Consider the following 27,766-nt stretch of genomic DNA (forward strand, 5'->3'; position numbering starts at 1 on the left):
GGCCTTTATAGATATTTTTAATAAATAACGATCACCTATTTACTGTTGCCTTTATTTAGTTCCGACAGATCATTATATTACCTGCCGCACTGCTACGAAGCGTGAGCGCGTCGCTGCTTGCACAGTGCAGGTAGAGTCACTGTATATGCTACCTTTAGGTAGCAGAGTTACGCATAGGTCCGGCTAGCAACCACAGCCATGCGATAAAGTCGCACTTCGTTTTTGCAAGCGACATGCCTACCATGACGCCGATTAACCTGTCTGGCGTGTTGAAGACCCGCGATAAACATTGGCTGTCGATGGTTGGTGTTAATTCAGTTTGCTGCAGCGGCGGCGTCTAGAAATAAAAAAAAATTGGCCCAAGCGGCAACTTCTCCGCAATGCATGGTTGCTAGCGGCGTTGGAAGACAGATGCGCAACTCTGCTACCTAAAGGTAGCATATACAGTAGCTCTCAGGGCAGGTTTGGCAACCATCGAAGTGCTGCGCAAACGCGTTACGGGTCCTCTGAACATGGTGAAGCGTTGTTGTATTGTTTTTGTTTTCTTGATACATCTATGATACAATAAGGTCTACCGGAAAAGCAGCTGCTGCCAACAGCGTAATGCGTGTTTAAAAACGAGAGGGCTCTCCACAAGTTCCGTGTTTTGTAACAGCTTTTTGAGCCCCTGACTTGCGCTGTTCGAACGCAGGTGTTATGTTGCTGGGGTGGACTGCCTTGAGCAATGCTCAGGCAATCGTGCGATGACAAATGGCGCGAAACGACAGAATGAAGGTTTGACTCGTGTGCTCGCCTTTTGTTGTTTTCCTCGTTCCCCGCGAATGTTTCAAAACACGGCCAATGTAATAAGACGTGCTGCACTGAGTTGGTTACACAAGTAAGCCTGCGCTAGCTTCTTAGTTCAGGCAGGAGAAGGAGTAGAGGACACTCCTAGCATCAAATCTCGAATACTCGCTTAAATCAATCTAATATTATATGAAACGCAGCAAGTCGCGTGGATTCGTCATTTCTGAAATGTTTTGTAGAAGACAAGAGATTATACAAGGAAGTGAATATAGAAGCACTCGGACAACTTAAAAAAAAAAAAAACTCAACAAAAGCTTCAAGCCCCAGAATTGACTTTCACAGCTCACTGAACATACGTTCACTGAATCTGAGTGAAAACTTGGCAATGGCGAGAGAGGAAACTTTCAGATTACAGAAAGCGGAAAAACGCAAGGTTACCGCAATACCCACTGGCTTGGTGGTCCACTTTAAGACGACTTACCTGATAGTAATGATTCATATTCTGAAGTGTTGATCCCACGGGCACGTGGCCGACGTACACAGGCAGTCGTGTCTGATGAAAATAACGATAAATATCAGTCAATTTAGCAGGCACAAATTTGCCATCTGCGCGGTTGAATGAAACGTGAACAAAAGAATACGTTTCTTATTTCACGCCGACCCTTGGTTTTAGCAGTGACGGCTGTCGCGATGTAAGAGTTCGAAAGAGCGGCGTGTTTTAGAAAGCAACTGCCCCATGTTTTACGACTATCAGTCATGCGTTACTTCTATTCTGGCCTGCTCTTCTGCTGCAAGCAACATGACATAGGTCTACACTACCGGCGTCTAGTCGTCGTACAACCTAAGTAATGCTGTTGATTGAATTGTGGTATGTTGTCTAAGATAAGGTGTTTTTTTTAATTCGATAGTTTGTCCTACGCCATAATACGCTTTACACAAAATTGTGCAAATGTGTTTCCTTCATAAACTCCAGAAGGGACCCATGAAGCGGACCATCAATCCACTGCTGTACGTCAGGCGGCCGTGCTGAAGTCCCGCATGCCGCAGCTGGCGTCGATGAGCCGCCTGTAGACCGGACATGTCCGTGAATATGGTTCAGGTCAGTTTCCCGCACTAGCGCAGGACCAAGTGGGAAGTTCGAAGCTGTTTTGTCGTATCCCCCCTTCTCGCGGACTGAAGGCGTCAAGGTCACAGCGATATCTCCTCTTGCCTTGTCGAGTGAGTCCGCACGGGAAGTGACGACCACGCGGAGGTGTGAGAGCTCGTGTGGAGGACCGAAGATTTTCTTTGTGAGTGTCCACGGTGTCATAAGAACAGACCCCTGTGGCAAGCCACGTTGCGTGTTGAATTGACCGTAGCTCTCGAGGAAATGAGCTGACCAATGCAAGGACACAGCCAGGCAAGCGAATTCATTGAAGAATATCCAGGATTGCTTCGTGGCTGACATTGTGATCGGCTAGATGTATGTCTATTGCAGTCAATGTTCGCACACAGTGTGTGTGACCACCGATGAGTATCGCAGAGCAGAGGTATTCTAGGCCATCATCGGTTGCATGTTGAGGCCGAAGTCCGATCTGGGCGGGGGGATACCATAGCGAGTGTTCTAGCCACCATGTAAGGCGTGCAGCCACCATTCGATCCAGGAGTTATAGTAAGCGCGATTTGTCGCAGGTTCCCGAGAATGCCAGGTGGTTTGTCCTGTTCTGGGATGGCTGCAAGAACAGCATGTTTCCATGACGCTGGAAATTTTCTCGATATCCAAACAACATTATTGGTATCGAGAAGACACACAAGTGTCGTTCCTTCCATGTTTTTCTGGACTTCATATGGTGTCCCATGAACGCCTGGAGCTATCAGAGGTTTGCCTTGTCGATTGCCGCCAACAGTTCGGCCACAGTAAATGATGACTCCATGCCTTCCAGATCTCCATTGCTTGGGGCTGCTCCCGCCTTGTTCGGAATGAAGAATGGGCGTGGAAAAGTGCTGGGCGCACTGTCGAAGTTTGGATACCAGGATCGTGCGACCTCTTGTGCAAATAGAGCAGAATATTTCCCAGACGCCAGGCACGCACTGAATACCGAATCGGGTACTCGTGCACATCGCTTCTTTTTTATCCCATGATTTTGGGCACTCTACTAAAGACAAATTTAATGCAGTAACCACGGTTTTTAGATTCACATTTTAAGTTTAGCTCGCAGATGTAGCAAATTTCGTCCAGCTATTCTTAGTACTTGCTTTACGTTAGGTCTTCACGTTTCATGTGTTTGGACTAGAGATGAGGCAAGTGTCGCCATTATTAAAGCTCCCTTTCAAGCGGCACAGAAAACGCAGGTTCCTGGTCTGACAGCAGCGAATGGGACATGTAATTATCCATGAAGACAAACAATACACAATGGCAGTGCTTCATAAATAGGGAGTTTTCCAATAGGGGCCCTAAATCGCTTTGCGTGTGCTGCCTTTGGGTCAAGCAAGATAAGAGTTTTCGAATAGGGTACTACGCTCAGCATTTGCGTCTTGCGCTTGCAGCTTCACGACGGTCAGAAAGGAAAAAATACGATGAGTAATAATTAAAAACCTTCAGAGCAAATCACCTTTGGTAAACGTATTCTTAAAAATTTTAATTTGCAAGGTGCAGTGGCAATGAATTCGCTGGTAAACTCCATCGATTCTGTGAGCCGACATCCTTGGCGTTATCAGCCGAGAGGATCAAACTTCTAGCCACCTTGGCTTCGATAAGGCTGAGAGCTCTTAAGTCGACAACTGCTCTTAAAAACACGGACTATTTTTCGGCGAATATTTGTTGTATGCGTGAGATATGAGAAAGCGATAGTCTATGCCAGTACATTTTAATTCATAATGTCATCCATTGCTCAGAAATCAGGTCAGTCTGGTCTTGGCTGATGAGAGCCGTGGCTTCAGTGGGTGCCGCTATGTTTTTTTGACGGAAAGCTTCTAAGGCAGGCTTAGCGCTCTCGCTAAATTCGAGAAACAGTGTCACCAACGAAAATCCCAAACTTTGGGTATCGCGCATGCACAGTGGCCTCGACGCTATTTCCATGGGGCCCCTATTCGTAAACTCCCTGATGTCACTGGCCCCGAATATGTACAGATCGCGGGCCTTACAGAACACATGGAAGGTATAATAACGTGTAAACTATAAATTGTAAAAAAATGTATTACGCTTCCAAGAATACTGCAAAAAGATGACACAGTGACTTGCACACAATACTACTAAACAATAGATTTTGAGGCAACTAACTACTCGGTGCACATTTATGCAAAGAAATGCTTGCAGATTGTGAATGCGAATAGTTTTTCAAATATAGAGGTCTGGAATTTCACGGATGATTGTCATATGCGCATGTGATATCAAGCTCAGTTACTACCGTACCACAGATCTATGAGCAGGCGTAATGGAGTGGTCCTGATGTGGATAACTAGACGTGGGAGAGCAAAGACGAATGTGGCTTCTTTCGAAAATCGCTACGAATGCACATATATCACCATAAATGTCCCGCTTACCGCGTTCAACTGATACGGGCTGGCATATAGAGTTGTCAAGAAGCCCAAAGCGCATGCTTTGCCGTTGAAAATCTTGCAAAGTTCCGCGAGAAGCTCCGAAAGGCCATCAGACGTTCCCACGTAGCCAGCCTTCGAGAAGGGGTACACAAATGCCTGTGAGAAATACAAGAGTGGTTGTGATTGTATCAAGATGACAGCAATGTGTGAAGAGACGCACGTGCAAGGACATGGTGCTTCAAGAAGTAGGTCCGAAAGCTAAGGGAAATGCGATATTTGCTCGCTGCCATCATAATTACTTATTCTGTACCGGCAGTGATCTTAAGATGAATAGAGATGTCAATTAAGACAGTAATGAAAAAAAAACATTAAATAAAATTTCGATTAGGGGAGACAGGCGGTCAGGTCAAACGGAAGAATTGGAGCCCTTCCTGCGAAGAGCCCGTTGCCGCTTTGAGATTTTCAAGAAACGGCCACTGGTAATTTTTGCAGAGTGATCAAATCCAACCAATTTCGCCGGTGAAACCGAAACCGGAACGCGGAAGAGCGCAACTGCCATACTCTTCCGAGACGTCCAGAACGAGCTAGCATCGTTATATGAACCATCGGGCTACTTCGTTTCGTGGGTGTGCGGGCTGCGTTTGCGGTCGAATGCAGAACTACCACTGCAATCGTTGTCGAAACAATGACGTCATTCTGGTAGTCGGCTAGCTATGCTTATCGCCGCTTCGGTTTCGGTTTTGCCGTGAGCTTGGTCGAAAATCATCTCTTCGCAGAAATTACCTGCTGCCGCTTTTGGGAAATGTTAAGCGGCAATGGGTTCTGCACACCAGGGACTACAATTCTCCCATATGATCCGGTTGCGTGCCTACTGTAATTAAGAACTTACTTATTTTAATTTATGTTCATAGTGCAATAGCGCAAAAAACACAGGGACACAGGTTTTTGCTGTCGGACGGAGTCACTGCGCATGACCAATTCTTTGTTTGTATGTATATATGTGTGTTTCTGAAAAAATAAACGTCAGTTGAAAGTTAGCGCCTGTATCGTCTCTCTTGCCTGTGTCCCTGTGTTTTTTGCGTTATTGCACTATGAATTCATACCAACCAGCTCGGCTTTCCGTACTACTGCAATTAATTTATGTGTTATAATTATTGGCCCCTGCTATCTTAAGGTGTCTGTAGCCACAAAAAATCTAATCGGCATATATATATATATATATATATATATAATATATATATATATATATATATATATATATATATATATATATATATATATATATATATATGGCCGAATGCAGAAATCACAACTACGCTAAATTTCACAGGAACGTGAAGCATGCCGTAGTATCTTTCACTTTTAGAACACTTGTAATCAAAATGAGGCAATTCCTGATTATAATGTGAACTTTAAAAAGCAGTCTTTAATAAAAATTGAGTCAAATCCTGCACCTGTTTAAGTCAAACTGAGCCGGATACATGAAGACAGCAGTGCGTCAACAATCGCGACCAAAACAACCAACGTGGCCGCATCCAATCTGTTTCATTTATGTCATAACTGCTTTCCCATCATCGTGCTTTCCTTCCTTAATCAGTCTTTTTGGGAGCGAGTTGGCACTTACTGGAAGACATGATGTAGTAGGACAAAACTAGAAATACAAAGATTAAGACGCCGATTTTCCGGCTTCTTTCGGCCTTTTAGTGTTTCTTTTCGAGTTTAGCGCTACAGTATCACGCCCTTCCTTCGACGGTATACTTGAAATAGAAGACAACTATAGTGAGGATATTGGACACCGATCTATATTCCTTGAAGAAGAAGAAGTGATCCGAAACGGCGTGGCATATAAGGAGCTAAGAAGACGAAGAGCTGAGGCATTTTTTGAAGGCCTTCTACATATGCCAGGAACAAGAAAACGCTACCGACAGTCTAGAATGGTGCGCTTTTTGCCTGGAAGGACCACTCGTTCTGCAAGTCTAGTCATCCCCATTACGCCCATGCAACAAAGGAAGGCACTGACGGAAGCCCAAGGATGGCGTTAATTTTGTCGCAAAATATTGCTATGTCGTTCATTCACTGCGATGTAGACTTCTTTTGCCAGCTAATCCAAGCCCACATGAAGTGTTCCAATTCATAAGAGTGAAGTACAAATTTTGCTCCTCAATATCGACGATATTGGGCTACATATATCTTTAGCAACTACGTTTTCTTTCTCTCTCTCTCTCTCTCTCTCACACACACACACACACACACACACACACACACACACACACACACACACACACACACACACACACACACACACACACACACACACACACACACACACACACACACACACACACACACACACACACACGCACGCACGCACGCACGCACGCACGCACGCACACACACACACACACACACACACACACACACAGAGTAGGGTTCAATTGTTGAACAGCCTAAGAGCTAATAGGATATAAATGGTAATTCTCAGCTTTGTTTGCCCAAGAGTTTCGATGGGTGGGCACACACAAAAATAACTGAAGTCTATGCTGCTGTGTTAAATTACAGGATATCGGAAATTTTATCAATGGGTCAAGAAAGTTGCGCAACGCTTTTGTTCACATGTAGGCACCAATATAAAAGGTGTATAAGCTATCAGTAAGCCTGATAATTTTCCGATAGGACTTTCTCTTTTGCTTTCGCATCAGCTGATCATTTGTACGACTGCAACCTCTACTTCCTGAAAGAAATGTTGTCGTTGGATGTGCATACGTGAAATAGGGAAGGCACATTGACGACAGCACTTGACGCTGTTTTTATTTATTTATTTCACCTCATTATGAATAAAAACATGTGCATTGGTTCTCTAAGATTGTTTAAGAAAGTCATATCCTTTTCGCCACTGCTCGTTCTAGCTCAGATTGCGTATGCAAGAACAGATTGGACGATTCTGTGGCTCCGTTAACACACAAAGTAATTCATTTTTATCGCTAACAAATTCAGAAGACCCTAGCCTACGCCGTCAAAATGTAGGAAATTAGGCGTGTTATTGCAGGAACATCGAGCGGTGGCGTGGCCAGCTGTGCTTTATGCTTGGGCATTTTCAAGCTTACCAAGCAGCTTTTTGCGGCAGCAAGTGTGGCTTTTGGCACTGTCAAAAGGCACGCAGATACAAGAAATAATTATACAAGAAAAATCACTCATCTCTTCACTGTCCCTCTAACGGTGAGACATCTTTAGCACGGTGACTAATTGATATTCGATGCAGGTTCAGCCCGTGCGGTGATCATGCTTCACACGTAAAAGTACTCACGGTAATTAATGGAGTAAAGGGCATTACGAGGGACATCGGAGGCCCCATGCGGGAAGTGTTGCCTCCAGGACCGTAGGCAACGACAAGGTCGACCTGCAATGGCGACAAATAGTGCTCACTATTTCGAAGTATTCTATGGGAAGTAAACGGGACCTTTCAATACGTACTCACGAAACGGAATAGACGCTGGTGTTCACCTTTAGACAGGTGCACGTTTTTGTAATATAACGAGGCGCAATTAAAATTAAGGCTAATACAATGTTTAAGATGACATATGGGGGCACTATAACGAACCACACGAGAACGGTGTGGTGCAGTGGTGGCGAAGGAGGATGACTTCGTCTAATCAACAGGAGATTTGGAAGGTTCAAAGAGATTTAGGCTATAGAATCAATGTTTACTCCTGGTTTTCTACTTTTGCAAATTTCTGTATTTTTTTATTCAATTTCTCCGCTTCATTACTTATATTCTTTTCTATTATTCTATTCTTAACATTTTTTGTTTCGTTTTTACTTCTTTCGTCTTCAATAAACAAAATTTAACGAGTAATTTAAGAATTCTTTTTTAAAACTACCCGGTTCTTAGCCAATCCCCCAGTGTGGGAGTGTGCCACAGTTTCAAGGATTTACTCTGCTCCACTCTACATGGAGCTTCGCACAAGCATCATGTCTCCTGCGTTACACTAGTCGACAGGATCCACCGTGTCCTTCATTATGACGGCATCCAAGAAAGTCATCAACACCCCAAAGTACTCGGGAGCACCCGAGGACGTCCCTTTTGACACGTGGCTCTGGCTCTTCGATGTGAAGACTGCGGCCGCTGCATGGACGGAGCGAGACAAGCTGTGCCACTTTTCCGATTACCTTGAAGGTGAGGCTTTCCGATGGTTCCTCAACGAGGTGCTCGACACCTACGCATCTTGGGAGAGCTTGTCTGAATGCATGAAGCAACGCTTTACAAGCACAGTCGCGGATCCTTTCCGTCAATTCATTCATTGTCGGCTGGGACCAGGCTAGAGACTGAAGGACTACTATAACGAAAGAAAACATGCGTCGCGGACGCTTTGCCGACCTAAAGGACGCAGTCCTTATATCAGGGCTCATCGAAGGCCTTCTCGCCGATATGGAAATGGCTCTTGCTGGGATTAACCAGTCTGCACGAGCGGCATGGCTTTCAGCTGTACTTCGTGTAGAGTCAACCACGCAGAGAGTTAAGTTGCAGCGCGTTCTCCCAGGTCGAGACACGCAGGTCAACGCAGCAAGCGGCAGCGCCCATCAGCGTCCACGTTATACTTCGGTACGAACACCCGCGTCTGGATGCAGACACTGCGCAATCGATGGCTTACCCCCGACAGATGCACTGGCACAATGAATGCCCACGACGCGCAAGCATTTCCGACCTCTCTACCAACCAGGGAAACAAGGAGGGCGACCCAAAGCTCATGTAATTCAGTTCGATGCACTCATTAACGGGGCCCTGTCAGCGTTGCTCTTGACACTGCAGCTACGATTACCTGATCAGCGAAGGAGTGCTGGCGGCTCTCCACCTGCAAATAATGAGAAATTCCTGCATCTCTGTTCAAGAAGTCACATCATCTACCAAAACTTTGCGTCGCGTCGATTTAAATATACATGTAGGAAAAATCTCAAGGGAAATTCAAGCAAATGTTCTACAAGGCATGAAGAGCAACCTACTCCTTGGCTTGGACAGTACCTGTCCCTTTAACCTGTCTCTCGACCATGACTCTACGCCAATCTACGCCAAGAGAATGACATTCTTTATCCTCGTGCACAAAACCATGCCACGACTAACATGGATGCCTCTTTACAGGGACTTGAAGTTTGTCATTTGCTGCACCTAAATGAAACCCAACAGTTGGCATTAAAGCAGCTTATCCATAAGTACGACATCATTTTTTTTCCGAATCACAGACAGACAGTGGGTGCATCACTAGCAAAACGCATCGGATTCCTTTCACCAACAATGTTCCCATCCGCAGGGGTCCGAATCGATGCTCAGAGTTGCAACGGACAGACTGATCAACGACCTTCTCACGCAAGGCGTCATACGACTGTCTACGTCACCAAGCACTGCACCCGCACTTCTGGCAGAGAAAAAAAAGAGGAAGGACGCCCGCACTTCTGCATCGATTACCGCAAGCTAAACGCTGTGTCTGTCCCCTACTGTCAGTCTATCCCTCGCATCGACGACGTTCTTGATTCTCTCGGGAAATTGACGTATTTCTCGACGTGAAACATAACGCCGGGTTACTTGCACGTTAAGATGTATCCCGAAGACATTCCAAAAAACGGCATTTGTCACACGTACCGGTCATTACGAGTGGCTAGTCATGCCTTTTGGGCTCCGAAATACCCCAGCCGCTTTCGGATGGGCTGTCAATTACGAATTACTTTGAAGACATTTCTGCCTATTCTGACACGTACCCAGACGATCTGAAGGATCTAGATGCCGTTTTAAAAGCTTTTAAAAGCGAATGCGTTACTCTGAAATTGAAGAAATGCCAATTCGCCCAAACCTCCATTGAGTAGCTTGGATAGAGGGTTTCAAATGGCACGGTCACTCCGAAACGAAGCCACGTGGACGCAATCCTACGATTTCCGACACCATCACGTCCTAAAGAGTTACAACATTTTCTCGTTACTATTAACGTCTAGTGTCGGGACATCGCCCGCTTCAGTGATATTGCTCACCCACTGACACGCCTGCTCATAAATGACGCCTCGTGGAACTGGGTTTCGGACTTTGAGCCGGCTTTCACTCAGCCCAAGAAATGCGGAACAAAAAGAGCCCATCTTTAACATTTACGATGCCGCCAAACCTTGTGGTGTGCTATACTGCGGTGCGTCCAGCAAAGGTATCGGCGCCGTCTTGAAGCAGGCTGATGATGAAGGTGGAAAGCATCCAACTGCATGCCAATATTGACGGAAGTTACTAAAACATGAAGTCAATTACGCTATCACAGAACTTCAACGCTTAGCAATTATTGGCGCCATCGATAAATGGCACTGTTATCTACACGGAAAAGGTTTCACTGTGATCACGAACAACGCGGTGTTGGAGTGGCTTAAGAACATCGAAAACCACCGAGGCCGTCGCTTCCGATTGTCCTTGAAGCTCTTCATGTAGGACGTGAACATCAAGCACCAAAAAGGCATTGACAACACCGAAGCCGATGTTCTATACAAACTTTGTTCTATACAAACACCTTGGCGCCCGAACCGCGGCAAACTGAATGCAATAATGGAAGGACAGTACAAGATCACACGCAAGATCTCTGCTGTTAACCGCGAGATCGACCGCAGCGTGGCTCCACTCGGTCGCCAAACTGACATCCTTCTTGTGGTCAGATTAAGACGCAATCATCCACCCCTGCACCTACGACTTTCTGGAGGAGAGGGCGAAGTATTTGACGAACCACAGGTGAACGGTGAGGTGTAGCAGTGGTGAAGGAGGAAGACGACGTGTCTAATAAACATGGGTCTTCGTGCACCCTTCATGTCTCCTGCGTTGGGTATATATATATATATATATATATATATATATATATATATATATATATATATATATATATATATATATATATATATATATATATATATATATATATATATATATATATATAGCCTTTGTCCAGCTAAGTCGGACCACGATTTAAAAGAGAACCACACCCTTTAGGGAAGTTGTCCCTGCTGTGTATTAGTGGTAATCGTCTGTACATAAAACCTGTATTTTTATGTCTAAGTACTAATTAATAATTAACTTTAATTAGCCAAGTTTTTATTCTTACTCGAATCGATAAAATATTATCTTTAAGTTGTAGGCGACCTGGATGGATTGATGGATAAAACTTTATTTAAAGCAATCTAAGTAAATGTGATCGGGCCCCTAAACGTCCGGGAGCCCTCTGGCCGTCATGTCTAGGCAGGCCCGGTCCACCAGCCACAGCTGGTCATCCGAGCCAGTGGCCCGAAGAGCGGCCTCCCACGAGGAAAGGGAAGGATTGGGAATAGGGTCTACCGCGAGAGGTTGGGACAGCTCCCCAAGCAGTGGAAAAGATCCGCCCGGGGCGCCCCGCAGTTGGTGCCATGTGGTTGTTGGAGAGACGGTAATCGCCCGAGAATCAAGCATTTATTTTGTGGTGAAATCTGCCTGGTTGTTTCTTTTCCGAGAAAGAATAAAAGGCCGCGAAACACGCCAAATATGAAAAAGACGCTCTCTCGAGCGCCGCTACTCGGGCGCTCCCAAGCATTCTTTGATTGATACACGGCTGCGTCGATACACGGTGCATCGCCGAATGGTAGATGTCTTCACCATCGATGATGGACGCGTCAGGACAATGGGACGGGCGTTGTGCCCTCGTGTTGTTGCGCTGTTTTCAAGATGAATACCAACCAACTTGCCCAAATACCTGTTCTCCTAAACGAATTGATGAAGGCTAAATGCTAGAGGTCCGTGTATACTGCTCGATATCAGTGAGCGTTAAAAAAAATCACAGCATATCCACGGGGTGAACGATGATGAGTGGGGCGAAGCTACGGAGGGAATCATCTGTAAACGGTGAAACTCTTCCGTGAAATGCGCCCAGTACATAATATAAAGAGTGTGAAACATCGTGTATATATTAAACATCAAACTTTTATTGTACTGTTGGTTTACGTGGTCCCTTCATTATCACTTGTGATCGGTGAAATGCAAGGAAGAAGTCCGCTCCCGAGCGAAAGAGCGCCAAGAGCGACCGCATTCCCCGCTCGCCCTGTGCGAATTAAAGGCAAGGCTAGAGGGAAGACAGGACGCGCGTTCCACGACGCGAGGTCGGTAGCATGCCCAACGAAAGCCAACGGAACGCGATCGTGCAAGTGCTCCGGCTTCGCATCGCCTCATGGTTCCATTTAGCGTCCCAAAACCAAATATATTGCTCAAGGTGTGCCTTGCGTTTTTCGTAGAAATAATTTCTTTATCATGTACATTAAGACGAAAAGTTGAAAGCTCACTAGAGTGTATCGCCCGCAAAGTATGTCTTTTAGTGTGATTTAACTCTCGTACGGCAGGGTCCTCGCGCCGTTGCCGGTCCACCTCGCCCGTTGACGATCGGGCGAGGTGGCTACATACAACTACTACTACTACACTTTAAGAAAAACATCTGGCGTTCTTTCGTTCTGCTTTTACAAAACATCTGGCGTCTTTGGTTGGTTTATTTCATCAATCAACGGCGTTTTGAACAAATTTTTTATTGTTTAATCACGCACAGGAGAAATCTCACCAGGCACTACCTTGGAGGTAAACAATGGCTGCTAATGGGAATGAGAGACAGAAGAAGTCGGCTTTTAGCTAACACTTACACTTCTACTTCTACTAACGTTTCCTACTGGAACATGCCAATGGCTGCTAATGGGGAATGAGAGACAGAAGAATTCGGCTTTTAGTTAACGCGCACGCTGCGAATTTTTTATTGTTCAACAACGCACAGGAGAAATCTCCCACCGGCACCACCTTGGAGGTCAAAGCGTAAGACTTGTTACGGACTACTACGACGATGACGACTACGAGGGACGAACGGGTGCCGCCTTAAGGAGCTTCACCCCTAAAAACCCCAGATGCTAGAAATTATCCGGAGCCCTCCACTACGGCCTCTCTAATAGCCTGAGCCGCTCTGGCACGTTAAAGCCCGCAAGGCTTATATATATATATATATATATATATATATATATATATATATATATATATATATATATATATATATATATATATATATGTGTGTGTGTGTGTGTGTACTAAACAGAAACAGTAGGCAGAATTTTTTTTCGGAGGGGGGGGGGCACCACCTTGATCTGAAGTGGGGGCCGGGCAGGCCCCCACTTCAGATCAAGGTGGTGCCCATGGCAAAAGTGCCCATGGCAGATCATGGCAAAAAAATCACAGCATATCCACGTGGTGAATGATGATGAGTGGGGCGAAGCGAACTCGCGCTGCAGCACGGCGATGGCATTGGCGCGAGCGTGGTCCTTCTTGATGGAAGATATTGTGACTAGATTGTTTGAGAAGCACAATCTGTTGCACACACCGCAACTATGGCCGAAACTGTTATCAAGGAAGTCCCGCTGGAAGCGCGCATCGGCGCCTTCGGGCAGAGCCCGCCTGATGCGTTTTGCAGCCACTTCACGTGCTCGCACAGCCTCAGTCTCTGCCTGCCGGTACGCGCGCTTTCTCGCCGCTTCACGGTCCTTCACATTTTGAAGATCCGATTCGCGCCGCAGCCGTGCAGCTTGTCGAGCAGCTTCGGCCTCGCGGGCTCGAAGGGCGGGGTCTTCTCGCCGCAGCCGTGCAGCTTGTCGAGAAAATTTGGCTTCGCGGGCTCGAACGGCGGAATCTGCTTCGCGGCGTCGACGTGCAGCTTCGGCCTCGCGGGCTGTCACCTCAGGATTCTGTCTGCGAGCGCGCGCTGCCGCCGCCTTCCGTGCCTTCCGTTCCGCAGCCTTGTCTTCCATCTGGCGACTCCGAGCTAAAGAAAAAGCGTGCCAAGAGGGAGCCTTATGGCGCGTTACTTCTGAAATGTTGTCTTCGGGTGTCGTTGAAAACACGAGACGTAGTAAAAAAGAACGCCACACAGGAGAACACGCACGAGAGTGTCACTCGTCAACGTCGTGTATGTGTCCTCTTCTCGTCCCGTGTTTAGCGCTGTTTTTATTCGTCGTCAACGTCGTCTTCTTCTTCTACTGCATACCAGAACGCGTGCAGTAACGAAGAAAGAATGCCACAACTACAGCGCTACAAACAAACGGAGGATGGACAGACCCACGGCATAAGGAGCTTCACCCTAAAAATATTTCGGGGGGGGGGGGGGGGGGGGCACGGGGCCGGTGTGCACTCCCCCCCCTGGCTAGGCCACTGATACTAAACAAGAATAAAGTTGAAAAGATGGAGGCTTGAAGAGATAAAAAGAAAATCCCCGAACAGGGTGTGTCGCTAGAGCCAACGTTTCGACAAGGGGTGTTGCCTTCTTCAAGGCAGCATCTGCCCACCTTAGCGCGTGTACCTGTATGCTTCGTGCACTCTCACCCAACCACAGAAGTGGAGGAGACAACCCGTGTTCAAGGATTTTTCATGTGACGCATGCGCTGGCGCGCACGTGTAACTGAAACCTGGATCAACAATGCAACTTTGCTGGCAGTTTGATGGCGCATATACGGAAATCCGAGCCGCTCGTCAGCATTTGTATTTGCGGTAAAGCAATAAATGAAAAGATAATGAATATTCGTTAGTTGGATAGCGAATATTTAACGCAATTTCGAACACGGATATCTCCAGCGCAAAGCCTTTGAAAGGCATTTTCTCATGTACTCGGGAATGCCGTCGCAAGAATTTTTAAGGTGTTAACTGAAACACCCGGTGCACATGTGAACCCGGAGTTTCGCTTTTCATAGTTTGCACGTGTTCACCTTGTCGTTATACTCTGGCCGCATGGAGAGCAGCGCCAGCATGTCCATCGCCCCCTGAGAGTAGGTGATCACGGTCAGCTTGGGCGCACCGGTAGCGTTGAGCACGTGGTCGATGCCCGCCGCCACGTCGTAACGGCCGATCTCCTCGAAGCTGCGTAGTGAAAGCGGGAGCACCGTCTTGTATAAGCTTTGTATTATCGATTCCTGGGCGCCGCCATCTCGCGCTTTTACGATAATCGTTTCTCCATTTTATACACGTAGTGATGACTAATTGAGAATATCAATTTAACGCCAAGTGTATATCCGCACATCTGTTTTCAAGGGTACGAGCCTGCACAAGTACCGCCCTTTCAGCTCCTACAGATATAAAAAGGAGCAATTTTAACAACTCAAGATGGCGTCACCTCAACGCGTCCACAGTATATTTTAGAGCAACAATCGAGTTTCGGCAGTGAAGGTGCATCGAGAAGAAAGGGAGTAGCGTAAAGAATTACAATGAAGTGTTCTTGATTTTCTTTTTGTTGTAAAAGGCTTTTACTCATAACGCTCTGACGCATGACACCGCTAGGTGCACATCATTCAGGCCACGCCTGAATGCGGAGGAACCTGCGTGAGTGTTTGCGAATGGTCCGATCAGATTGTACGCACGGTGCGTGGAACGGAGTTACTTCTAGAACTAACACGAGAACCAGCGATAACGATGGAATGTTCGATCACGCTTGCATAAAAGCCGACGTGTTTCACAGACGATCAGATTATCGACGACCGACGACTGTCGTCGTCGCTATTTTGCACTGTGAGTGTAACTTGTTTTGCTAAGCACAGCTCTCAATCAAGCACCGTATACCACAGCCTTCAATAAATCTTCCTATTGGGCGAGTTGGTGTTGCATCACACGCGACATTTCTTAGCGCAAAAGTAGAAAGTATAGGAATTCTGAGAAGAGAAGAACCAATGTACAGGGCGATCGCTAAACATCAACTGATTTTATTTCGAAAAAAAACAAAAAAAACACACAGAAAGTAGACCCCTTAAGCGCATGCGTGCCGCCGCTGCGTGTCTAATCAAGCATCAAGTAAAAAAAATGTTGTACTTTCTATTGAATAAATAGATACACGTGTCGCTAAAAAACTGCGGCTCCTTGTTCTCAATATGATAAGCTTCCAGCAACTCTATTCCCAAAGTATCAGCACTTCTACCGAGAATCTTAATCTCGCGAAGCCGCGGTGCACATGTACAGGCTCGTCCACTCTTAGGGTGAACACAGCACAGCAGGGCCGCGCTCCGCGGAGCGACAGCGCATCCGGCGCGGCCACGCATCGAAGCGAAACGGCGCAGGCGCACAGTGTGCTTCGGGTCGTCTGCTACCGTGCTGGAGCGCGCCGCTCTCTCTTTGCTGTGAAATGCAACAAGAGCGGCGCGTCCCTGTGCGCGTGCGCCTCTTGGTTAGATGCGTCATCGTGACGGATGTAACGGCGCAGCGCGGAGCGCAGCCACGCTGTGCCGTGTTCACCATAAGAGTGGTCGAGCCTGTACAAGCAGCGCAATGAACGGGTAAATGCGCAGTACCTTTATTTTTCAGAGACGAGCGACCAGCAGGCTTAGCCTGACGGTCCTGACGTGAGAGTCGCCCGCTGCGCGCTGACGCATGCCTTGCAGGACCTCAATAAAGTTTTGCAACCATCGAACCAACCAACTCATGTTCCCGTGCACGGTCGTTAATACATCTCCCAGTTTGACCTATGTAGGTCTTCCCATACGATAGTGGTACGGCATACACAACGCAGATTGCACACTTTTAGCATTGTTTGGCATGTTTCTTCTGGCAACAATGCTTTTTTTTTCTTTGGCATACGCGTGCGCACAGGCCGACCAGCTTTCGAGCGGCGGAGAGCACGACTGGCATGCCGTGTTTGCTGGCAACCTTCTTAAGGTTGTGGGACAACCTGTGAATGTAAGGTAGCACTTCAGGTCCCCGCCTCACTCGTGCGTCGCTGGTACTTTGCAGCTTCATGCCTGTCATCTTCTTCAAAAAGTCTTGAGAGATTGCACCAAGGACCGTGCATGGGTAAGCGACTGCACGTAGCCTCTCTAATTGCACTCCAAGGCTGGCCTGCATAGTGTTCATGCACGACTTCACCAGAGGCGACTACGAATGTTTCTTGTCAAAGACGGGATCCTATACCACCGTAGCCTCGATCCTTTAGGCTCTGACATATATACCACTCGACGTATCAACACGTCTATGTTCGTGTTTCCTCCGCCAACTTCGCGACACTCCCTTGGCGGGCCACTTGGGTGTTTCGCGCACATACGACTGCCTTGACCTTCCAGCTGGATGTCTCTAGCCAACCAGCGTTGCAGCTGAACGTTTTTTTTTAGATTTCGTGTCGATCTGCTTGCCCGTTCCCACTCTCCAGTTCCGGAAATAAATATCTTGCTTTCGCTATCGATTACGCTACGCGACACGCTATCACACGAACACTTCAGACGAGTTGCGCTACTGACCTCTAGAAGTTTCTGCTGTACGACATAAGCTTAGTACAGAAAGCGCCCCGCCAGTTACTCACAACCATGGCAGCACCTCCCTCTCAGCTGTCGTTGAAGACACATTACGCACTCGCTCTACCAAACACAAGTTCACAACTTTGTACATCCACAGACGAACGGACTCAGGCAGCGCATCAACTGAACCATAACCGACGTGCTCTAAAAATACGTTGTGGCTGACCACTAGGACTGGGATATTCATTTGCCATATGTGTCCTTCGCCTACAGTTCACCACGTCAAGACACCGCTGCCTATTCACCATTCCTTATCGCAGCCGAGAATCCGCGTTACCGTTGAACGCTTTGCTGCCTCTCGGCCACTGAATATGCCGGCGAAGCCATCGCACGCGCCGACAACGCGCGCCAACTCGCCCACAACCGTCTACAGAACAAAGCCGCTACGGTGGTCTAGTGTTATGGTGCTATACTGTGGGCCTGAAGGTCGCGGGATCGAATCCCGGCGCCGACGGGAGCATTTCGATGGAGGCGAAATGCTATAGACGCCCGTGTGCTTAGATTTTATTTATTTATTTATTTGAACACACTGCCAATCCCAAGAAGGGATTATTGCAGGGAGGGCAACAATATGCAATACAGAAATACAATCAAACAGCGAAATGATACAGGCACACTAATTTTTGAAATTGTGGGATAGTAACACAATGCTATTAAAAAAAACAGAGTCAACAGTACACCATTGAAAACCAAGAATACATAAAATGCAGGGGGTGCAATGAATGATAATAGGTTACAGATGTTTTTAAATGCACGTGGTATACAATTTTTACAAAAGAGTAAATGATTTAAAAGAAAGTACGATACTAAGGATTAGTAGTACTTGCTACACAATGCAATAAGGCCAAAGAGTCATATTTGCGGCGCGATTACGTGGTACTCATAAGACTGCAAAAAAGTTTCTAACGTGAGACTAAGGACAATATGAGAGGGTAGGTTGTTCCATTCTGTAGTTGCGAGTGGAAAGAATGAAAACCTGAAGCATTTGGTACTAAAACGGTAGTTTTGTAAGGTTTGAGGATGTTTATGCCGGGTCTGTCTTGTTCCAGATTTGGACAGGTACCGGGAGCTATCTATAGAGAGCATGTTATGCATAAGCTGGTAAATTACTTTCATACGAGCTAGTTTGGCCCGATTTTGTAGAGTGAGTAGTCCGGCTTTGTTGGTTAGTTGCGATGGCGAGATGGTTTGGTTATACGCGTTGTAAATAAATCTGATTGCCTTTCTCTGTACTCTCTCTAACATTTTTATTAGTTTATTGGTATATGGAAACCAGGAGACATTAGCATATTCTAGGATAGGTCTAACAAATGTGGTATACGCGAGAAGTTTAGTTTCAGGTATAGCATGACGGAGGCGCCTTCGAAGGAAGCAAAGTCTTTTTAAGGCTTTTGATGTTATAGCATTAACATGAGAGTTCCACCTGATGTTATCTGATATTACCAGGCCGAGATACTTATAATCATTGACCGTTGTTAATGGTGTGTTGTCCACTGAGTACGGATATACCGAAGTGTTCTGTTTTCTAGTAATACGCATGACGGCTGATTTGCTAACATTAAGAGTCATTTGTCAGTTATAACACCAGTCTGTTATTGATTCCAGCGCATGAGTTAATGTTTCGTGATCCTGAGGTGAATTAATTTCTTGATAGATTATACAATCGTCAGCGAATAGTCTTATGTTAGTATTGACAATACCAGGTAGATCGTTAATGAATATTAGAAATAACATAGGGGCAAGGACACTACCTTGCGGAACACCAGAGGTAACCTTCGTAACTTCCGAAAACTCGTGGTTCACTTCGACGAACTGAGTCCTATTACAGAGATGGTTATTAACCCATTCTGTGATTGGTCCGTCGCCTATTGTAAATTGAAGCTTTCTAATCAATTTTGCATGGAATACTCTGTCGAATGCTTTAGAGAATGCTTTTGGTGGTCGATGCTTAAGGATAGGTCATGTATGAGTTCTAATAATTGCGTAACTGTAGAAGGTCCTCGGCGGAATCCATGTTGAGAAGGTGATAATACATTGTTTTGTTCGAGGTATAGGGTTATGTGTTTGAGGATGATATGTTCGAGAATTTTACATACAGTGCTAGTTAGTGAGATGAGTCGGTAGTTACAGGCATCAGCTTTGTTACAAGATTTATATACAGGAATTACCTTTTTTCCAGTCAATGGGGAGGGGACAAGTTGATAAAGATTTATTGAAGGTGAGACACAGGTACTTGGCTATCCATTCTGTATATCGTGTTAGAAAAAGACTACAGCGTAAAAAGCTGTGGAAATAAAGTACTCGTAACATCATGAAGACATCTCAAACGATGAAAGAACGCATTTTTCTAGACTGACGAAAGAGATATTAAGGTCAGGCTCAATGCCGCCCTGCGGATATCCTCGAAGCACTGTGCGAGGAGTTCTGTCAGTCTTTTGTAGACAAATGCACTGATTCGTCAGCGAAGTTTTCTGAAATCCAGCGGCATGTACAGAGAGTGACTTCTACAGACCTTGGAGTCGGTAAGATAGCCTCATCTATCACGTTGTCAAACGCACTCTACAGGGACATTGAAGGCAAATAACATATTATGTCACTGTAAAAGGTCAATGCTTAAGAGCGTCGAAAAAGTCAAGCTTTTTTCACAGCAGTGCTATAGTAACCAAGAAATAGAGGTAAATGTAGGACGCGATTTGCGCCACCAGTAGGACATGCTGGAACAAGCTCCATGACCTAGAAGGTCCTTAGTACAATCAAGGAAAGAAGTGTTAACTTTAAGGGCTCGTTTTTCTTTGTTATACACAATATTAATGAGCACTAACAGACAATAATGTCAAGGAAGTATAGGGGATGTTATTAGTAGTAAATATAAGGTAAATGTGAAGAAAGAAAAGTGGACGAAAAGATAACTTGCCGCGGGCAGGGACCGAACCTGCGACCTTGGTCCCTGCCCGCGGCAAGTTATCTTTTCGTCCACTTTTCTTTCTTCACATTTACCTTACATTCACTACTAATATCCCCTATACTTCCTTGGCATTATTGTCTGTTAGTGCTCATTAGTACTTGGTACAATCAATCACACGAGTACTCAAACTAAGCTTGAAAGAACATTTCAGTGCATTACAAGACGGAACAAAATGCACCTTATGCACTTCAATTTGATTCATTAAAAAAAGGAGAACTTCTTGACATTACCCTGGTCCAAAAATTTGTTTTCGCCAGGCTGTGCTCCTCTACGCCGCCGCATCGGCTGTCAGGCAGTGAAGGGCGGGCACGGTGAACGATACGTCACAAGCCTATTCTCGGAGGCGGGCGGTTGGAATTGAGCTAACAATATGCAGACCACTAAAACGCGATTTTCTTTGAAACTAAGCATTTTCTTGGCACATAAAAACACTACAAGGATTCTGAAATGCTATTTCGACTATCCACATCGACTTATTATTTACATTATTATTATTTACATTCCTCTAATGTCGAGGAATGCGGCAAAACTAATGGTATGTGTGAGTTTGTTAAAGTTTGACACAGTTAGCAAGACTGATGAATAATGCAGGACCGTGCAAATTGGAGATCATTGGGAGAATGATTCATTCTACAGTGCACATAAAAAGAGGCTGTAAATGATGATGTACTACACAGTGTTATGAGCGTTGCATCAACGTATACATAGCAGCCGTTCTGGTCGTTGCGCCAGTAACATTTCATTATTACCTTATCGTTGCAGCCGTACTGCTCATGACATACCATACTACACCCGAAATAAGGGCAAACTAACGTTGCCATTAGGAGAGGTTATAAAAACCCATCTGTTAGTCTGCTGCGACAGTATAGTGCTAGTGTTATTCTGGTATGAATAATACGCTTGAATTCTACACCCCTTACCTGAATTTCCAGTACTCTGGGTCGTTCTTGGAGAGATCAGTGTGATTCGCGTACCGTTCAGTTTCCCTCGTATGTAAAAACCACGCGTCAAAGCCCGCGTCGGCGTACAGGAAGCCTGCAAGTTTCCATTTGTTCATTCATTCATACATTGGTTAAAATTTTACTAAAATTCTTGAATACTTCATGCACCTCAGAAATTACCCGACAAATATTCGCTACGAAAATGAACAAATGTGCATAAAATTGCAATGAAAGGCTCCGTTTTATTCGCGTTTTTGTTGCTTCTTTTTAAACGCTGTGAACACCATAATTCGAAGTTTCTAATCTTGAGAAAACTCCGCTAAAGGTACTTTTGGGGAGTTTGATTAGCGTAATATGCAGCCTCGTACTTCATATTGCCGCGCGCGCTTCTTTTGCTACTTTTATGTAAATGGTCCTTTACCACGTAAAACTACTGCCTTGCACAAATGGGGCCCGAATGGGTCTGGGAACCTTCCAGGTTATTTCAGAATCTTCTGATAGACTTGAGCGCGCAAACACGAAATGTTGAGTTAATTCTAGGACTGACGCGGCCACCGGCGACAAGGTTCGAATGTTCGATACCGCAAGTATAAATACCGACGCGCCTTACCGCAGATCAGATTACCGACGGCCCACGCACTGTTCGCCGCTATCAGTGCACAGCGTATATTGCTTGTATTTTCACCTTTCGTTTCCCGGGCACAGGTTCACCCAAATAAAAGATTTCGTCTTAAACCCGCTGACTGCTGCCTTCTTCAACGTCAAGACCACGTGACAATATCCTGGTTCAGTGACGCTGCCATCTTCTGCTTGAATGTCGAATATGTAGCCACTATAAATTATTTGAGAAAATTATAAATAGTCTATCGGCTGCGGGGTTTGGTATGCTATGGGGACCACTGGTTTGTCTTGGTAAGTACAGCTGAACAGGAATATATCCAAACGTGGTTATGAATATAGCCAAACAGGTCATGAAGATAGCGAGACAGATCACGTGATATACCTAAACTCACCCATTAAGAACTTGAAACTACAGAGAAAAGTAGTTCTATGCGGATATTTATCCTCTGCCGAGAAAAGCAAGAAAAGAAGAGATTTATTTATTGACAATAGATATGCACGGATATGGGTAGTAACCTTTTTTGCTGCGTCACGGGCAGTTCTGTCGCGTAGTTAAGAATAGCCTCTTCAATCTGCTAGACGGCGTACACTGACTCCGGTTCCTTTCCCACTATGACGTTGCAAAACGGACAGCTCGAGCTCGATGCATCCCACTTCTAGAATTGTTATTCGTACGGATATCTTATATGATAGCAATTAAATGAACACCTCCCTCCCCCACCAAAAGAAACAAAAAATAAAACTGCATTATGTTCTCTACAATGTTCAACGTTAGATATGATTTCGTACATGCCGGTCTAGCCTGCCAAATGGTCGACAGCGGTCACGACAGGGACGTAGGCACACATTTTTTTCGGGGGGAAGGGCACCTTCTTGATCTGAAGTGAGGGTCGAGCACGCAAATGTGGTCGAGTGTCATTTTGTGCTCTGTACGCTATGGCAAAAAAAAAAAATTCTAGGGGAGGGGGGGGCGGGAGCGGTGTGCCACCCCCTGGCAACGCCACTGGGTCACGAATACTCAAGATACGGCAAGCAACGTATCGCACAAAAGTGTTGACTCCGGTGGAATGCTATCGAAGCGGCGTATCTTGTCGTTGTGCTTACCCTGCTAATTTTAGTACCTACCAGGCGCTTGCGATGGGTAGTTCAGTAGCCATATGTCTGAGGTGGTGGTGCACGCTGGAAGAAATAACACGGGATAGCCGCGGGTCCCATTGCTTTCCTTTGCTCCAGTTGCAGTGTGCTCGCGTCCCCTTTGCACCCTGTCCAGCTCCAGTAAGTAGCCGTCCTCTGTGGTTACATGGCTGATTTCGCAGGGGTAGTCGAAGGACGTGGCCAGTTCGCACTGCGATACGAATGAGGGGAGACAAGAAAGAGAAGAAAGACAGCGATGGGTGAGCTTTCTAGTATCCGCAGTGATAATAAAAATTAAAATCTGATTTTATTAGCGGAGCTGTTCTAGGTTTGCCTGACGACAGATGAGTGTCGCGTTGTCACGCTGCGGTTCCCAGATACAACCATAGATCGCATGACTGCCTCGGTCGCAAACGAAGCGGCAGCCGCACAGCGAAACGGGTAAGGGAGGCTCGTGCGTGAATAGGCCCGAAAGCCGCCCATCGATAGCGGGTTCCCAAATACACCCATAGATGACGTAACTGCCTCAATGGCGGACGAAGCGGTCGCCGCACTAACACCCACGCAAAATCACAACACATGACAGAAAATCCCAGAAAATCACAAGGGAAACGCAAGAGAACCGAAGGTCCTCTGTTTCTGCAGATTTTACACTGGGTGGAACTGGGTTAGGTTTTTATAGAACAATCTGCGCAATACACAACATTCTTGCACGAGCGCCCTGGGCACGTATATTCAACATTTCAGGAGTGCCCGTCAAAGCTATCTCATTTTTTTTTTGTTTTGCGCGTGCCAAATTTAATATAAAGATAACGAAATTTGTTTCGTTGTACTGATCATTCTTGGACAGCGTTCCAAAATATGACAAAAATAAACAAAAAGAATGACGTAGTTGATCCATCATCAGTACATTTTTTTTCGCTGCGATCCCGGAAAGGTAGAAATCTGATTATTCCTTCTGAAATCGGCCCAGTACCGTGGAAGTTATGGGTGGCGTCAGCCATTAATGTCTCCTCTCTTGCGGAATTAATCGGTCCCCTGAGAATAAATATATAGCGCACGATGGTAAGGCATCCGGTCCAGTCTGGAGCCCACCGGCAGCTTTCGTTAGTTGTTGGTCGGCACGAACTCAAGCCAACACTGCCATATATGATCTGGTGAGGCGGCTCACAGAGTCCGCGACTATCTAAATAAAATCACCAAATATTTCGGGGTTCTTCACGACAAAAAATATTCCCATGGAAATAAACTGACCAAGCAGTTAGAGGCAACAGTTCCTTACAAGAGTCATCCTGGCCTGGCGCGCCAGGTCTTCTTCTGCGTTGCAGTACGTACAAGCCGAAGCGAAGACTACAAAGGACGCTGCGAAAACGTAGGCGACGCGGCGAGTAGCAGCCATGGTTACTGCTGTTCACAGCTTACATGACCCAATTTATTGTTCCTTGGAGCTGCATCGCGTGATCGTGCGCATTTCACAAGTATGGGTAACACGCATGTGGTTGCACTTGGTATTTCGCGCTCTTTCGGAAACCTTCAGCAAAATTACCTGTGCACGTCACCTATATATACACTTCCTGACAGCTATAAAGTTGCTTCAACGTGCTGTTTTATGTTTCCTGCTATACAAGTCGTCCATTCTCTTCGTATTTTCCCTAGGATTGCGGCATGCTCGCTCAAAGCCTCTCACAAACCGATGTGTGACACCATTCATTGTTGCAGCATTGTGTTCACGTGCGCTCTGTTTGCGAAGTGAAATGCATTCGGCGCTGACGCAAGGTGTGTTACGTTTCTAACGCATTTGCGACTCAGTTATTTTGCGTTTTCGACAGCGCAACATGTGCACGTGGCGCCATATATACTTCCGTCTGAAACACCTGGCTAAACCTCGTTTGGGTCATCCCCTATCCGAAGATTGCTTAGACCCATTTATCACCAGCATTAACTGGATATCACCGGCTCGTAACACAATAACCTAATTGTGATTGATTTGGGCCAAGTTTACCTCTTGCTTTTCATTGCACCGTTGCAACATGTATCATATAAGCTGGACCCATTCCCTCCTCATATTGTTATTTCGCACTGTAGTGTAGCCGTTGCGAACGTCCCGAAAGTGCTGCATATTCCGAAGTCACTCCGGCTGCCGAATGACCACCTTCCCGTAGTTTTGTTGGCAGATCGTTTTAAAACGAAGAACTCGAATTATCACTACACGAACGCAAGCTAACTATCTGGTACGTTTATGTGCGCACCTGTGTAAGTCAATGTGGCGCCTGTGCACGAAAAGAGAAGTTGGATATGCCCATACGTTGAAACCTACCCGAGTGCCTTTGGTTAAAATGACAGGTTGCCGCAACGTGCAATCGACACAAGAGGACAGTAAAGTCAAGGCATGCAAGAAAGAAGTATGCACGCTTGAGCATATGCTCTGGGAGTGTGGGTCGCTTGGCCCTGGCATTTCCCGGGAACGGTTTACAGGGATGATAAAGTCTGACGACCATATTCCCCAAGTCCTGGCTGTCCAGTACGCCCATGACAGGGCTGGGAGGCTTGACCTCCCAGTCCCGACGTGGGATTAGCCAGGCAGGTGGCAACACCCGGTACAGGACGTATAGATAAAGTTATTTCCCTCCATCCATCCGTAACAAATACTTTCATTTAGTAGGTAAAACTACTAGATCGCTTATCTTGTGCGTGTAGGCACCCCATTACTTTACTTTGAATTTCTGGTTACCGAAGACGCAGACCTGGAAAACTGTGTTGCCAGCATGTGGTGATGGAGAACGTACAGCGGCAACGGAGATAAAGGTTACGCGCAAGGCAGATAAGTTAACTGGAAGATAAATATCCAGCTTGCTAGCCTGCATTAGGGAAAGGGTAAGGAGACACCGAAAGGCAAGAAGGAAAAGAATGAAATAGAGAGGTAAAAAGAACAAAAATAAAATTGCAATACAAGAAGAAACACATACACACTCAAACACGGGGATGTCATAGTCGATCAACGAGGCCGATTGATATTAGAAACTACAGTAGCTCATTCGTCGCTTTCTGATTAGAAGCTTCAACGTTCCGGCATTCCAAGATTGATCGCCCGGAAAGCGGCGGGTCATCGAGGAGGGTTAGTGCAGCTCAGAGGGACTCTCCGGGAGCTGTGGTAAGGACAATGACACAAGATGAGCGCAGTGCGTTCCTCACTATTGCAGCGGTTACAGGCAGCACTGTGTGCAATTTCGCTTTGGTAAGCATACGTGTTCGTGCTACATGTTATCCAAGCCATAGGCAGCAGAGGATTGTTTGGATCGCGATAGTCCAGATAACACTTGAAGGTGAAGTGCTAGGTCAAAGATGTGAAGGCGGGTATGCAAAAATCGGGCGCATTCCACATAGAATGTGCGACATCTGTGACAGGTTCGTTTAATAAAGCAACTAGAATGAGTTGTGCAATACTATTCTCGAATAAGAGACGGAGGTGAGCGTTTGATTTTCAGACACACGAAACTATATTTTCACACACACAAAAAAAAAATAAACGAAAGGGTAACACTAGAATGAACAAAAGGTAAACTAACAAGCGTCAGCCTGACCACAACTACATAGAGTTCTCCTTAAATAAGGGAATCTTATCATAAGCCTAAAATCGTGCAAGTCCACCTGCTAACGTCGTCAGGAGAGTCCTGATGTGGAAACAGAGCGGTACGGCTCACCAACAAATTTGGACACACGAACAGTCAAGTAGGAGGACGCGGTGGTAAAGTCTCCAAGCTCGGGCCCTCAGCCCGACGACTCACTTCCGCTCCCGGTGGATGCCGTCATCGGCGGCGCCGTCTCCCGCCCGAGAACCACAACCACGCCAAGCCGGGGCCTCAGCAAAAGCCACGCCGGTAGAATGGTCGTCAGGTCCACGTGAAGGCCTGCGCCGGCTAGGTGGACGCCTTCAGAGCCCGGGTACAAGCGCCCGACAAGCTCGCATTCCGCACCCCAGCCACGTTGGTTGGTTGGTTGGACCTTGTCAACCTGGCGCAACCCACTGTGGGGGAACAGCCATGAAACGGTTGGTTGGTTGGTTGGTTGGACCTTGTCAGCCTGGCGCAACCCACTTACTCGAACCGCCAGCACAGCTCTTCTTCTTTCTCCTTTTCGGCGCAGTGGCTCTCGGCGATTCCTTATTTTTCGTTTTTTTTTCATGCTTCGATGTTCGGCGCGCTCGCGCAAGTAGCACGTTGTACGTCGTCCTCGTCGTTTTTGCTGCTTCAACCATCGGACGCACCACACTCGCGCACTTCACTGATAAGAGTCCCCCTTTTGAAAGAGTTTGTTTTTCGGAGAAAAATAAACTGCATTTCAGTGCGCGACAAATCACTAAGTGTCGTCCATACACAGAACATCCCTAACAAACAAAGAAAAAGAAAACACGGACGTGAGCTTGTCTTTAGGGAACTATTACAAGCTCACGGCTGGCTTATATACTCCGCCCAAC

At 46.2% G+C, this 27,766-nt stretch overlaps 1 protein-coding gene across 1 annotated transcript in view; it reads right to left on the reverse strand.

Moving 5' to 3' along the window:
* The window catches only part of LOC119382079 (lipase lipl-1), a 32,088-nt gene extending 7,397 nt beyond the window's left edge, over positions 1 to 24,691 (reverse strand). The window contains exons 1-7 of the mRNA XM_049412998.1: positions 24,575 to 24,691; positions 23,284 to 23,503; positions 21,517 to 21,631; positions 15,067 to 15,217; positions 7,610 to 7,702; positions 4,309 to 4,461; positions 1,268 to 1,339 (exon numbers count right to left, since the gene is read on the reverse strand). Of these exons, the coding sequence (XP_049268955.1) occupies positions 1,268 to 1,339; positions 4,309 to 4,461; positions 7,610 to 7,702; positions 15,067 to 15,217; positions 21,517 to 21,631; positions 23,284 to 23,503; positions 24,575 to 24,691 (921 nt within the window). The remainder of the gene's footprint in view (positions 1 to 1,267; positions 1,340 to 4,308; positions 4,462 to 7,609; positions 7,703 to 15,066; positions 15,218 to 21,516; positions 21,632 to 23,283; positions 23,504 to 24,574) is intronic.
* Positions 24,692 to 27,766: the final 3,075 nt, after the last annotated feature.

Source organism: Rhipicephalus sanguineus, chromosome 2, assembly GCF_013339695.2.
Source record: "Rhipicephalus sanguineus isolate Rsan-2018 chromosome 2, BIME_Rsan_1.4, whole genome shotgun sequence".
NCBI lineage: Eukaryota > Metazoa > Arthropoda > Arachnida > Ixodida > Ixodidae > Rhipicephalus > Rhipicephalus sanguineus.